This window comes from Sapajus apella, unplaced genomic scaffold, assembly GCF_009761245.1.
Source record: "Sapajus apella isolate SASKATOON/1434 unplaced genomic scaffold, GSC_monkey_1.0 scaffold57, whole genome shotgun sequence".
In the NCBI taxonomy this organism is placed as follows: Eukaryota; Metazoa; Chordata; class Mammalia; order Primates; family Cebidae; genus Sapajus; species Sapajus apella.
The window spans coordinates 3,855,092-3,871,280 of NW_022436997.1; the positions used below are offsets into that span (position 1 = coordinate 3,855,092).

Here is a 16,189-nt window from a genome sequence, read left to right on the forward strand (position 1 = left end):
AATCGATTGTAGCACAAGTGGTTTTATGACTTCCTGGTTTCCTCCTAAGAGTTTTGTCAATTGTTATTTACAACTGTAAATAAAACTATGTTTCTCTGATTAAGCAAATGATACTGTTTTGCTGTTCAAGAAACTGAAGAACTGTTGATGTCTCTGGATAGGAATTAGGAATGCAAAACATGAAGTCATTCAGTTGTCAAGGCAAACACTTAAGTTGGGTGAGCATCACATATTATAAAATATAAAGTCAAATGAAAGCTAAAGAATATAGCAGGCTAATTGGCCTGAAATAAAATAAACACTAAAGAGAGATTCAAATTTAAAAGACTTCAAGAGTCTGGGCCCAGAAAATTCTATTTTATTGATTACAGCTTTTCTGTGACCTTACACAGACCTAACATTTCTATGGGAACATCTAGCTCCTAAAAGTTTCACTGGTTAAAAATTCATACTTCTAAGTAAGATCCTGCTCATTCCCAAACCTATGACTCTTCTCACTTAGTTTTTCCCACTCTGATTCTCATCTTTCTTATTCCTCCTTGATCATAGGTTTGGGAAAGACATAATCCTTACATTGAATATTTTGAAATTTTGCAAATAATGTCAACTAGGGGATTGTACACAATTTTTATTCATCCTCAATGCCTATCGTCAAAACTTACATCTCATTTTTCTTTATCTTTTAGTTTTCTTCTTCTCTTCCTCTATTCTTTATTATCTGCTGTGTGTCATATCTCATCGATGTCTCATAGCTGATTTCTCTGTTGCTTTTTTTTTTTTTTTTTTGGACTTACTGTCTATTTGCTGTCACTCAGAACACCTGAAATTGAGTAATTTATTTAAAAAATGAATTTATTTTACACAGTTATGGAGGCTTACATGCTCAACAAGGGGCCACGTCTGTGAGGGCCTTCTTGCTGATGACTTTCTCTAGAGTCCTGAGGCGGTAGAGGGCATCACATGATGAGGAGTTGAGTGTGCTAAATCTCTAGCTTAGGTCTCTTTTCCTCTTCTTATATAGACATCAGTCCTACTTTCCTGATAACCCATTAACCCATTAACTCATTAATGCATGAATGGAGTAATCCATTCATCAGGGATTACCTCTTTAAGGTGCTAACTCTCAAAACTGCCACATTGGGAATTAAATTTCAACATGAGTTTTGGAAGGAACACACATTCAGACCATAGCGGGGATCGAAGTTAAGCATGAATGTTTAATGTGTTAAATACTTTTCTAGTATTCAAATTTGCTGTACTTCAAATTTGCTCTGTTAAATAGAATCACATCAACAGAAAGCTCTTGGGAGCAGGTAGTTTTCTAATGTTTTTGTTCCATTCTAACATAAACTTTAAGGTGGCTATATGTACACTTTCTATTATTAAAGTAGAGAGAATCCAACTTTTTTACCTTAATTTTTTTAATTGTAAAATACACATAACATAAAATTCACCATCATAACTACTTTAACTTTACAGTTAATTAGTGTTAAGGACATAAACATTGTTCTGTAACCAATCTCCAGAACTTTTTCATCCTACAAATCTGAAACCATACCCATTAAAAAACAACACCCCATTTATCCCCTTCCTGGTCCTCTAGCAACCACCATTCTTCTTTCTATTTCTGTGATTTTCACTACTTAAGCACCTCATATAAGTGAAGTCATACAGTGTTTATCTTTCTGTAACTGTTTTATTTCGCTTAGTATCATGTACTCAAGGTTCATCCATGTTGTAGCATGTATCACAATTTCCTTCCTTTTTAAGGCTAAATAATATTCTATTGTATGTATATGGTATAATTTGCCTACATTTATCCATCAATGGACACATTGGTTGTTTCTGCCTCTTGTTTACTGTGAATAATTCTGCTGGAGCACATGGATTTATATTTCTTCAAGATCTTGCTTTCAACTCTTTTGGGTTGAAAGTACTGAAATTGTTCCCAGTACTGAAATTGCTGGATCATATGATAATTTTATTTGGAATTATTTGAGGTATCTCTATACTGCTGTCCATAGACAATTGAACCAAGTTACATTGCCACCAACAGTACACAAAGGTTCTGCTTTCTCTACATTCTCAACTATTAATTTCTGCTATTTTTATTTGATAATGTCTTAATGGGTATGAAATAGTCTTATTAGGATTTTAATTTTCATTTCCCTAATAATTATTAGTGAACTTAAGCTTCTTCTCATGTGCTTATTGGACATGTAGATTCAAGTATTTTGCTTGTTTTTCCTAATCCAATTGGTTTTTTTTGTTGAATTGTAAGAGTTCATTATATATTCTAAGCAGTAACCCCTTATCAGATATATGATTTGTGAATATTTTCTTCCATTCTATGAGTTGTCTTTCTCTCTGTTGATTACATCCTTTGATGCATAGAAGTTTTAAATTTTGATGTGTTCCAATTTATTTACTTTTACTTTTGCTGCTTGTGTTTTGGCATCATATCCAAGAAATCATTACCAAATACACTATCATAAAGCTTTTTCTTATGCTTTCTTCTAAGAGTTTTATAACTTTTATATTTAGGACTTTGATGCATTTACAGTTAGTTTTTGTATGTGGTATAAGATGAGAGTCCAACTTTATTGTTTTCTTTTTTGCATGTGATACCAGTTTTCTCAGAATCATTTAAAAAAAAAAAAAACACACACACAAAAAGCAAAATCTATCCTTTCTTCATTGACTACTCAGTCCTAGCACATTTGCTGAAACTATTTGATCATATGTTTCAGGGTTTATTTTCAGGCTCTCTGTTTCTGTTCTCTGTTTTATTTATAGGCTCTCTATTCATCATTGATACATTTGTCTGTTTTTGTGCAAGTTCTACAATGCTTTTATTATTGAAGCTGTGTAATAAGTTTTGAAATCAGGAAGTGTGAGACCTCAAGCTTTGTTCTTTTTCAAAATTGCTTTGGCTATTACAGTCCTTTGGATGATTTTTTTCTATTTCTACAAAAACATTGTTGGGATTTTGACAAGGATTACATTAAAATCTGTACATTCCTTTGGCAGGTATTAACATTTTAACAGTCTTTCAGTCCATAAATATCAAATGTCTTTTACACTGGTGTCTTTAATTTCTCTCAGCAACATTTTACCCTTTTCGATGTACAAGTGTTCACATCGTTTGTTAATTCCTAAGTATTTTATTATTTTTGATGTCATAAATGAAGTTGATTTCTTAATTTTTCTTTTCATATTATTACTGGTTGATAGAAACTTATCTGATTTTTGCTTGTTGACTTTACATTCTAGGACTTTGCTGAATTTGTTTAGGGTTTGCATGTATGTAATCTTTAAGGTTCTACATATAATAAGATCGTGTTGTCTGTAAACAGAGATAATTTTACTCCTTTTCCTGTTGGGATGATTTTACTTTTAATCCTTGCCTAATTGCTCTGGCTAAGAGCAATTAGTACTATGAGCAATTCTAGTACTACGTTAAATGGAGGAGGTGAGAGCAGGGAATCTTGTCTTCCTCCTGATCTAATAAAAGCTTTCAGGCTTTTACCATTAAGATGTTAGGATGCAATTTTGCCCTTCATTGTTAAGAAAGAACTAATATTTGTTCCATGTTGCTCTCTAGGTAACATTACTAGGGCACCTCAGATCATAAAATTGTCCTGATGATAGAGAAATATACTTGGCTTCACTTTAAGCAGAACACTTTATCCTATATTTCTCTAGGTTACATCCTTTTCAATCTATGTATGCTATTTTAGTAGCATTTTTTATTCTCTTAGTAAATTAGAAATTCTTCCATGTGAAATCAAAAAATTAATCATGCCCTTCCTGTAGAACATATTTAAATGTAAATGTTGGCTTGTGTTTTTCAGAAGATGCTTATAAGACCCAGGTCAGGATTGACAATGAGCCAGCTTATCTGGACATCTTGGACACTGCGGGCCAGGTAGGTAATGTTCTTAAACCTCTCCAATCTCTGAGATTATTTTATGCTTTAACTTTAAATATATTTACCACAAAAGAAAAGATGACTTTATTCCTGCAGAAGAAAAAAAAATTGTGGTAACCATCAGGAATTAAATTTAAAAAGAATTAAAATTAAAATGTGACCGGTTACTCATTACCAATCGGACAATTTCAAAATTGCCTGAATTTTCTAAACATAAAAGAGTCTATGTAGGTGTTATATTGCCAATGAAATTATACCATTTTAAAATCCTTTATTATTTTTCCTCAGGTTTGTACAAAACCCTGACCTAGATACTAATGTGACAATAATTTCCATTAGAGAATTTTAGGCAAATATGAAGGAAGATCTGCTTAGCAAATGTACTCATGGAACTGAGGCTAAGGAGAGAGTGATGGAATAAGTAACATAACCAAGATTCAGTATGGTCTAATACATTAGTTTGCAAATCTGTAGGGAAGAAGAAAAAGATGAAGGAGGAAGAGAAAGATAAATAATTTTTTTGTGATATAAAAATAGAAATAAAATATTACATCACATTTATAAGTAAGTTGTGAGGAAAGGCTTAAGATTTAAAACATCTCAAAGTCCTAGATATATTTTGAAGAAGGGTGGATAATTTATTTAACTTCATACTTCAAAAATGGTTATGTTAAAAATGTAAACTCATATATTATGTGCTAGGCATAAACCATATAATTTGATAACAAGCAAAGGAAAAAGAGAATAATAAATAAAATGTTGTTAATGCAAGACAAAAAGAAATAATAAAAAACAAGGTAACAAGGAATATATATATATCAAATATATATATATTTATATATATATCAAAATATATATCTCAAATATATATATCAAAATATTATAATATATATCAAATATATATATATCAAATATTAGAAATATATATATATCAAATATATATATAAAAATATTAGAAATCAAATAAATGAAACTCTTTGTCCTATAACAGGCACATATTGTCAGTATCATATTGAACAAAAGAATAAAACTAAACTATATTTGGGTTAAAAAGACATAAATGTACATAAAGATGGAAAATCAAATAAGGAATTAAAAAACTGGGCAAAAGTAGCCAAGCCCAAAGCAAATACACCTATGTTAATATAAGGCAAATATATATACTTTTTCACTCAAAAAGTGTTTCTATTCAAAATACTGATGTTTAAGTTAACATTTTAAGATAATATACCAGGGAAAAAAGAAAACAATTATTATTTTGGTTCTGGAAAATTTTTTAGTTTTTTTTTTTAATTGCATTTTAGGTTTTGGGGTACATGTGAAGAACATGCAAGATTGTTGCATAGGTACACACATGGCAGTGTGATTTGCTGCCTTCCTCCCCTTCACCTATATCTGGCATTTCTCCCCATGCTCTCTCTCCCCACCTCCCCACCCCCATCCCTCCTCCATTTCTCCCCAATAGACCCCAGTGTGTAGTGCTCCCTTCCCTGTGTCCACATGTTCTCATTGTTCAACACCCACCTATGAATGAGAACATGCAGTGTTTGATTTTCTGCTCTTGTGTCAGTTTGCTGATAATGATGGTTTCCAGGTTCATCCATGTCCCTACAAAGGACATGAACTCATCATTTTTGATGGCTGCATAGTATTCCATGGTGTATATGTACCACATTTTCCCTGTCCAGTCTATCATCGATGGGCATTTGGGTTGGTTCCAGGTCTTTGCTATTGTAAACAGTGCTGCAATGAACATTCGCGTGCATGTGTCCTTATAGTAGAATGATTTATAATCCTTTGGATATATACCCAGTAATGGGATTGCTGGGTCAAATGGAATTTCTATTTCTAGGTCCTTAAGGAATCGCCACACTGTCTTCCACAATGGTTGAACTAATTTACACTCTCATCAACAGTGTAAAAGCGTTCCTATTTCTCCACATCCTCTCCAGCATTTATTGTCTCCAGATATTTTAATGATCACCATTCTAACTGGCATGAGATGGTATCTCAGTATGGTTTTGATTTGCATTTCTCTAATGACCAGTGATGATGAGCATTTTTTCGTATGTTTGTTGGCCTCATGTATGTCTTCTTTTGTAAAGTATCTGTTCATATCCTTCGCCCACTTTTGAATGGGCTTGTTTGTTTTTTTCTTGTAGATCTGTTTTAGTTCTTTGTAAATTCTGGTTATCAGCCCTTTGTCAGATGGGTAAACTGCAAAAATTTTTCCCCTTCTGTTGGTTGCCGGTTCACTCTAATAACTGTTTCTTTTGCCGTGCAGGAGCTGTGGAGTTTGATTAGGTCCCATTTGTGTATTTTGGCTTTGTTGTCAATGCTTTGGTGTTTTGGTGATGAATTCCTTGCCTATGCCTATGTCCTGAATGGTTTTGCCTAGATTTTCTTCAAGGGTTTTTATGGTGTTATGTCTTATGTTTAAGTCTTTAATCCATCTGGAGTTAATTTTAGTGAAAGTCATCAGGAAGGGGTCCAGTTTCTGCTTTCTGTACACGGCTAGCCAGTTTTCCCAACACCATTTATTAAACAGGGAATCCTTTCCCCATTGCTTGTTTTTTTCAGGTTTGTCAACAATCGGATGGTTGTAGATATGTTGTGTTGCCTCCGAGACCTCTGTTCTGTTACACTGGTCTATATCTCTGTTTTGGTACCAGTACCATGCTGTTTTGATTACTGTAGCCTTGTAGTATAGTTTGAAGTCCAGTAGTGTGATGCCTCCTGCTTTGTTCTTTTTGCTTAGAATTGATGTGGCTTTGCGGGCTCTCTTTTGGTTCCATATTAAGTTTAAGGTGGTTTTTTCCAGTTCTGTGAAGAAGGTCACTCATAGCTTGATGGGAATAACATTGAATCTGTAAATTACTTTGGGCAGTATGTTCATTTTCATGATATTGATTCTTCCTAACCATGAACATGGAATGTTTCTCCATCTGTTTGTGTCCTCTCTCATTTGTTTGAGCAGTGGCTTGTAGTTCTCCTTGAAGAGGTCCTTTATGTTCCTTGTTAGTTGTATTCCTAGGTATTTTATTCTCTTTGTACCAATTGTGAATGGCAGTTCGTTCTTGATTTGGCTCTCTTTAAGTCTGTTATTGGTGTATAGGAATGCTTGTGATTTTTGCACATTGATTTTGTATCCTGAGACTTTGCTGAAGCTGCTTATCAGTTTCAGGAGATTTTGGGCGGTGACAATGGGGTCTTCTAGATATACAATCATGTCGTCTGCAAATAGAGACAATTTGACTTCCTCCTTTCCTTTTTGAATACCCTTTTTCTTTTTCTTGCCTGCTTGCTCTGGCCAAAACTTCCAGTACTATATTGAATAGGAGTGGTGAGAGAGGGTATCCTTGTCTAGTGCCAGATTTCAAAGGGAATGCTTCCTGTTTTTGCCCATTCAGTATGATATTGGCTGTTGGTTTGTCATAAATAGCTTTTATTATTTTGAGATACGTTCCATCAATACCTAGTTTATTGAGGGTTTTTAGCATAAAGGGCTGTTGAATTTTGTCAAAGGCCTTCTATGCATCAATTGAGATAATCATGTGGTGTTTGTCTTTGGTTCTGTTTATGTAGTGAATTACATTTATAGACTTGCGTATGTTGAACCAGCCTTGCATCCCTGGGATGAAGCCTACTTGATCATGGTGGATAAGCTTTTTGATGTGCTGTTGCAATCAGTGTGCCAGTATTTTGTTGAAGATTTTTGCATCTATGTTCATCATGGATATTGGCCTGAAGCTTTCTTTTCTTGTTGAGTCTCTGCCGGGTTTTGGAATCAGGATGATGTTTGTCTCATAAAATGATTTGGGAAGGATTCCCTCCTTTTGGATTATTTGGAATAGTTTCAGAAGGAATGGTACCAGCTCTTCTTTGTATGTCTGGTAGAATTCGGCTGTGAACCCATCTGGACCTGGGCTTTTTTGGGGTGGTAGGCTCTTAATTGCTGCCTCAACTTCAGACATTGTTATTGGTATATTCAGGGTTTCAACTTCTTCCTGGTTTAGGCTTGGGAGGAGGCAAGTGTCCAGGAATTTATCCATTTCTTCCAGGTTTACTAGTTTATGTGCATAGAGTTGTTTGTAATAATCTCTGATGATAGTTTGAATTTTTGTGGAATCTGTGGTGATATCCCCTTTATCATTTTTTTATTGCATCAATTTGGTTATTCTCACTTTTCTTTTTTATTAATCTGGCTAGTGGTCTATTTTGTTGATCTTTTCAAAAAACCAGCTCCGGGATTTATTGATTTTTTGAAGGGTTGTTTGTGTCTCTATCTCCTTCAGTTCTGCTCTGTTTTTAGTTATTTCTTGTCTTCTGCCAGGTTTTGAGTTTTTTTGATCTTGCTCCTCTAGCTCTTTCAATTTTGATGCTAGGGTGTCAATTTTAAATCTCTCCTTGCTTCTCATGTGGGCACTTATTGCTATATATTTTCCTCTAGAGATTGCTTTAAACGTGTCCCAGAGATTCTGGTATGTTGTGTCTTCATTCTCGTTGGTTTCGAAGAACATCTTTTTTTCTACCTTCATTTCATTGTTTATCCAGTCAACATTCAAGAGCCAGTTGTTCAGTTTCCATGAAGCTGTGTGGTTCTGAGTTAGTTTCTGCATTCTGAGTTCTAACTCCATTGCACTGTGGCCTGAGAGACTGTTTTTTTATGATTTCCATTCTTTTGTATTTGCTGAGGAGTGATTTATTTACAATTATGTGGTCAATTTTAGAGTAGGTGTGATGTGGTGCTGAGAAGAATGTATATTCTGTGGATTTGGGGTGGAGAGTTCTGTAAAGGTCTATTAGATTTGCTTATTCCAGGTCTGAGTTCAGGTCCTGGATATGCTTGTTAATTTTCTGTCTGGTTGATCTGTCTAATATTGACAATGGGGTATTAAAGTCTACCACTATTATTGTGTGGGAGTCTAAGTCTCTTTGTAAGTCATTGAGAACTTGCCTTATGTATCTGGGTGCTCCTGTATTGGGTGTATATATATTTAGGATCGTTAGCTCTTCTTGTTGCATTGATCCTTTTACTGTTATGTAATGTCCTTCTTTTTCTCTTTTCATTTTTGTTGCTTTAAAGTCTATGTTATCAGAGATGAGAATTGCAACTCCTGCTTTTTTTGCTCTCCATTTGCTTGGTAAATCTTCCTCCATCCCTTTATTTTGAGCCTTTGTGTATCCTTGCATGTGAGATGGGTTTCCTGGATACAGCACACTGATGGGTTTTGGCTTTTTATCCAATTTAAGGCAAATAGATATTATGCAAAAGTATTATTAAAGTGTAAAAGTAACAGTTTGTAATAAAGAATTATCACAATATTCTAAAATTCTGATCTATAATATTTAAGAGAAATGAAGAGAATTCTTATAAATTCAAAATTTTGTATAGTAGGATGTTTTAAGGCACTTCTTTGGTATTAGATTGAAAAGCTGTATAGCTGTAGATTTGTAAACACATTTAACTTAAATAGAATACTGCAGTCACTACAAAGTAGATATATTTTCTCATAATAATTTTTTGATTTCTGATTAAAATGTAAATAATATAGTCTAAAAATTGATTGTTTGATGTATATAGATTTTTGGTTATGGCTTAGAATATGGTAATTTTTATAAAATATTTAAGCAAGTCATTGTCTCTTATAGTTGAAAGGGAATCAGTTAGGAAAGGGGGAAAATACAAAGTAGACTTCAGCTATACATGTAATAATTTGTGTTCTATTAGAGTTCTAATAAATATAGTAAATTATTAAGTTGAAAACCTAGGTCATGTGTACACAGGTCTTCATTATATTATTTCCATTTGTACTTAAAGATTTTCACAATTAAAAAAATATTTTTCATCACTTTATGTTACAACTTTCAAGTTAACTGGGTAATTGGAATATTGATGTTGTATAAGCAATTAGAAATAGGGAATCTCCTTCTATATTTGAGTCATATGAAGACCATTTTAAATCTATATATTAAGAGATGCATTTGCTTATAGAAACATTTGGACAATGGAATTATGGGGGTGATAACTGTTGAAGGCACTGGGAATATATAGAATGGAAAAATTACTTCAATTATTTGAAAGGGCTATCTTATCCAAGAAGAAGTGTACTTGTTTTTCAGGGGAAACTAGAGATCTCATTGGAAGAACATTGAGTAGGTTAAATTTAACTCATTATAATAGGGGTTTTGTAGCAACTGAAATGCTTAAATCAAAAAACAAAATAGGCTGCTCTGGGAAATAGCAAAGCTGTGTTATTGGAAATTCTCAACTCTACTCAACTAGAATTATGCTTTGGTAGTAAGTGAAATTTTCATTTATGGAATATTAATTCAGTCTACAGTATTTATGTAGACTTACCTGGTCCCAGGTGTGGTGCTAATATAATGATAAATAGCCAATATATTTCTCCTTCTCATTGATGTAGACGTGGCTATGTGATTGCTTAGTCCAATGGAATGCAGACAGATGAGACAATCTGCTAGTCTTGGTCTAAGGTCTTTAGAGGTACTAAGTGTATTTGTGCTACTTCTCAAGAGAAGAGAATGCTGCAGATAGCCATTGGTCTTTGGTGATTGAGAAAACCTGTGAAAAGACCGAAACCCAACCCAAAGAAAAAAGGAAAGTCCAGCCTACCCACACATGGAACAGATCTGCAACAGACACCACACAGATTTGTGAACTAGAAAAATCATGAACACTAGTTGCTTTAAGACCCTACATTTGAGGTGGTTTGTCATGTAGCATTATTGTGGCAATGGTTGAACAATACAGAATAGTATTAGAACATTTTTCAGTTACATATGGCTGGAGATGGAGAATCTTACCTCATTGTGGGTGAAGTGGTAAGTGATGAGAGATAAATCTGAGAGTCTATGCTCTGGTAATACTGAGAAACTTGCAAACATACTATTAAAAAGACAAAGCTATTAAATGTTCACATCAATAAAATTTTTTAAAGCTAATCTCACCTGCAGCCAAACGTAGTCAGGAGTACCTCAGGCTAAACAGATGGTGATATGTTGGCCTCCAAACCATTATTAAATTCTTCCATTCAGGAGGTGGTCTATACAGTTGATTTAACAGAACTTATGTTCCCTATAACAGGAGTGAACACAGTTGAAATATTTTTAATAATATCATCTTGTTTTCTTTTGGAACTATTCGTTTTCAATATATGTTTATTATCCTTACAACAAATCCAGGAATGAGACAGAAAAGTTATTATTAATGTCATCACCTAGAATTTGAGTAAAATGTTATACAAAGAAGTAAAGTGAGTGTCTTCTTGGTGGCAGTGTTGGAGGCCAAGTCCCAATGTGTTTCATGTTTGTGCTTGTAGGAGAGAACAAGTGATATATTTTCCTTGCCCACTGCAAGCTTCATGGCTGACACCCTGTAACAAAAGACAAAGACATTAACAGTAGATAAGCAAAATGCTTTATTTAACCAAAGCTTTACATGACATGGGAGCTTTCTAAAATGAAGACTCAAAGACCCAGGAAGAACTGTATATTTTTATGCTCAGGTTTAATGAAGAATGAACAGTAGTGTCAAGTATGATTGAATAAAAATGGATATGACTTAATATTAAGAAACCATTACCATTGGTTGTGGTTATAAATTAAACCATTACTATACCATAAAGGATCAAAAATTCCTTTTGGCATTTATGTGGAATACTCCTTTGCTCTGGGTATAGGGTTGGTTACCTGTCAGATGAGGATCTTCAAAAGAGCAGGGGTGAGAGAAGTTCAGATAGGCCTTTCTGCTTATTCAGATAGACCTTTCTGCTTCTGAGGTTCTCTGCATTTCAGAGGCACCATATTTTGGGGGAGCATGTCCTGTACTTTATCATGCTATACACATAGTCTTCCAGTGCCACAATAATCGCATGGCATCACCAAATCTCAGATTATAAAGCTCTGGTACCATAACCATCTTTCCAGCTTTTCATTATTTTAATACATAACTCTTCCACTACATGCTCACTCAGCCTACGATTGACCTCTTCCATTTGTTAAGAATTCTGCTTTGGGAAACAAACAAACAAGCGTAGCTTTGGAAAACTTTACTTACTAGAAAGAGGTTTTCTTGCAATGAGCTGGGAATTTCTTTATAGTTTCCATCTACTGGTTCCAGATCTATCTCCTGAAAAAAAATTATTCATTACATAAATAGAAAATGCAAGGCTAATAGAAGTTAGGTGATTTAGCTAAGGTAGTACCGCAAATTCTAAAGCCCGCTATGACTAAAATCCATTTAAATTTCCACTGAGGCTCTTTTTTTTTTTTTTTTTTTTTTTTTTTTTTTACCTCTTTTATGGAATAACTTAGTGTGTACCAAGAACTGCAATAGGTTAAGAAAATGCAGAATGAAATAAAATTGAGGCTCTGTTTTCAAAATACTTGAGGTTTGGGGAAGTGAGATACACTAGATTAAAACTTGCAGCAAATTATGATAAGTATTAGGGTGGAAATGCAGAAATTTTGATAATTTGTTATCTTTGATATCTAAAGGATCTAATTCAAAAGTTAAAGATAAGGTTTTTTAAGAATAATTATAAGTTTAGGTGAAACTCTAGCAAAATATATATAGTAAGTTTAATTATAAATGTATTGACTACTCTTCATTCTTATTAGAAGCAATAAAAGTAATTCTCCAAATGTCTTCTTCTTCTTCTTCTTTTTTTTTTTTTTTTTTTTTTTTTGTTATAAAACTAGTCAATTCTGAGACCTGTGTCTTGCCCCATACCTGACTTTGGCCTGGATTAAGTCATTCTCGAACAATGAGAAACAGTTGTAATTTGGTGTTAGGTTTAGTCCCTTTACCAACTCTGCAGTCAAAGCAAATCCTGTAGGCAATCTAGATTTAGTTTACTCAGCTGTGAAATGAAGAGAGTAGACTTGATCTCTAAAGTGTCTTCCATATATAAAACTCTGATTTCTGAATTACTAGTAGCCTAATTTTTATATAATTCTTCTCTGAAAGCTCACATTGCTTTATAGTCACAAACAATAATTTTTTCTTTCTTCCCAGTTTGTAGCTTATCTTTAAAGAGAATACTAAGCATAACCCCTTCTTCAAGGAATCTTATTCTTCTACAAATGATTGTGGGGGGATATATAGATATAGATATAGGTATATAATACTTTAAGTCTGAGGTACATGTGCAGAACGTGCAGGTTTGTTACATAGGTATACACGTGCCATGGAGGTTTGCTACATCCATTACCCCGTCATCTATATTAGGTATTTCTTCTAATGCTATCCATCCCCTAACCCACACCCCTTGCCATCCCTCCCCAGCCCCCGACCCCTGACAGACCCTGGTGTGTGATGTTCCCCTTCCTGTGTCCATGTGTTCTCATTGCTCAACACTCACTTATGAGTGAGAACACGTGATGTTTGGTTTTCTGTTCTTGTGTCAGATGTTGAGAATGATGGTTTGTAGCTTTATCCGTGTCCCTGCAAAGGATATGGACTCATTCTTTTTAATGGTTGCATCATATTCCATGGTATATATGTGCCACATTTTCTTAATACAGTCTATCATTGATGGGCATTTGGGATGGTACCAAGTCTCTGCTATTGTGAACAGTGCTGCAAGAAGCATATGTGTGCATGTGTCATTATAATAGAATGATTTATAATCCTTTGGGTATGTACCCAGTAATGGGATTGCTGGGTGAGATGGCATTTCTATTTCTAGAACCTTAAGGAATCGCCACATTGTCTTCCACAATGGCTGAACTAATTTACACTCCCACCGACAGCGTAAAAGCATTCTTATTTCTCCACACCCTTTCCAGCATGTTGTCTCCTGATTTTTTAAAGGTTGTCATTCTAATTGGCATGAGATGGCATCTCAGTGTGGTTCTGATTTGCATTTCTCTAATGACCAGTGATGTTGAGCTTTTTGTCATATGTTTGTTGGCTGCACAAATGTCTTCTTTTAAGAAGTGTCTGTTCATATCCTTCACCCACTTTTTGATGGGGTTGTTTTTTTTTTTCTTGTAAATTTGTTTGTTTAAGTTCTTTGTAGATTCTGGATATTAGCCCTTTGTCAGATGGGTAGATTGTAAAAATTTTTTTCTCATTCTGTTTGTTGCTGGTTCACTCTAATGATAGTTTCTTTTGCTGCGCAGAAGCTCTTTAGTTAAATTAGATCCCATTTGTCAATTTTGGCTTTTGTTGCCAGTGCTTTTGGTGTTTTAGTGATGAAGTCCTTGCCCATGCCTATATCCTGTATGGTACAGAGTAGGTTTTCTTCTAGGCATTTTATGGTGTTAGGTCTTATGTTTAAATCTTTAATCCATCTGGAGTTAATTTTTGTATAAGGTGTAAGGAGGGGATCCAATATCAGCTTTCTGCATATGGCTAGCCAGTTTTCCCAACACCATTTATTAAATAGGGAATCCTTTCCCCATTGCTTGTTTTTGTCAGGGCTGTGGATATTTTAAGGTCCAAAACAACAAAACTTGGGCTAGAATCATTCCCAAACTGGAAATAAAGTTCCAAATCAAGATCTTCTGTTAGAATGACGTTTAGGACATTTCCTCACAAATTATACTCCAGAATCAATACATGTGTCCAAACTCTCCAGTCTGTTTTTACTACATTTTGATAGTTTTGATTATTTGATAGATGCTAACTAACTTGCTAAGAGTCTATGCAAACAATGCAACATCAAAATCAAAGGCATGAGAAGGCTTTAAAAACATTCCCAATTTTCAAATTTGTGTATTATCCCTAGGACGTGACACTCAGGAAGTGGAGAGATTTCTACCCACCTTTTACTACCTCCTCCAATATGCTTCTCCTCACTGCTGCCTGCACAACACTAGACTCTAATACAGATATCCTGCAACTATAATCTTACAACGTGTATTCTGTTCACATACCTCTTAAATCACTCCATACTAGTATTACCTAGTCCATCTAGAAGTAAGGCACATTTTTAAAAACTAAGGCTTTACCTGAAGGGCTTGCCATATAATCAGAAATATATGGGGAAAAGGTAAAAGAAAACTTAAAAAAGAACATTAAAGAATATAGCCAGATATTTAAGTGCAAACCGATATTATAAGCATTGTCATTAGGAAAATCAACGCAGGCCAATCCATGTCTAACTATGAGAAGACAGAGTATGTTTACAACCGTACTGACATCCTGAATTGATGGAGTTAAGCATACCCTTTGATCTTGTGGAAAGTGGGCCAAGGTCATTGCGATCCATTGTTTCCGCTCTGAGATGCTTGAAAACAATTCACTAATAAGATTACTGCAAATAGGATTGCCATGAATCCTGATTTTCCCAGGACATTCTTAGTTGGTATCTTCTGCTGTATGGCAGCTAATACTTGTTAATTCTTTTTTTTTTTTTTTTTTTTTTCATTTTTTAGTTATGCCTTGAGACAGAGTCTCGCTCTGTCACTAGGCACCAGGCTGGAGTGCAGTGGCACGATCCTGGCTCACTGTAACCTCCGCCTCCCAGGTTCAAGCAATTCTCCTGCCTCAGCCTCCCAAGTAGCTGGGGCTACAGGGGTACGCCACCATGCCCAGCTAATTTTTGTATTTTTTAGTAGAGATGGGGTTTCACCATGTTGGCCAGGATGGTCTTGATCTCTTGACCTTGTGATCGGACCGCCTCAGCCTCCCAAAGTGCTGAGATTACAGGCGTCAGCCACCGCACCCAGCCAATACTTGTTAATTCTTTTGGCAGCATTGCATTTCAGTCAAAAGTGTTCCAGTTTGAATTAAATGATATAGTCATCCAAACCACAAACTAGTAACTTTTTTCCAGTACAGTGGCTCTGTGCAGTACATGCCTATAAAACCAACTGTGATTAAACAAGAAAACTGGAAAAGCCAATCACTATAATGAAGAAGGCCAGAAAATATAAACCAAATAAAAATGGTTTTGGTAGTCAAAACAAATGTCAAAAAAATCCATCAAATAAAATTCACATATTGTTTATAAACTCACGACAAGGAAATCTATCATGCTCTCATTCTGAATATATTTGATATTAGAGTCAGATATAACATGCTGATTACCTATTTTTATTTTGTTTATAATTTTTAGAACGAAAATTAGGTTTCTAGAAGCAAATATTTTAATAGTAAAATAAACTGACAACTTATAGAAAAAGATAAAATTATTTTAAAATATAAGATAAAACTCAAAAATTATTTTAGAAATATGTAAGTCTGGGGCCATTGGTTCTCAAAGCAAGCAGCCTTGTATAATAATA

At 34.5% G+C, this 16,189-nt stretch overlaps 1 protein-coding gene across 2 annotated transcripts in view; it reads left to right on the top strand.

Moving 5' to 3' along the window:
• RIT2 (Ras like without CAAX 2) overlaps positions 1 to 16,189 on the top strand; it is a 373,167-nt gene that overhangs the window by 131,809 nt on the left and 225,169 nt on the right. For both annotated transcript variants that reach the window (XM_032245261.1, XM_032245262.1), the window contains exon 3: positions 3,855 to 3,928. In XM_032245261.1, the coding sequence (XP_032101152.1) occupies positions 3,855 to 3,928 (74 nt within the window). The remainder of the gene's footprint in view (positions 1 to 3,854; positions 3,929 to 16,189) is intronic.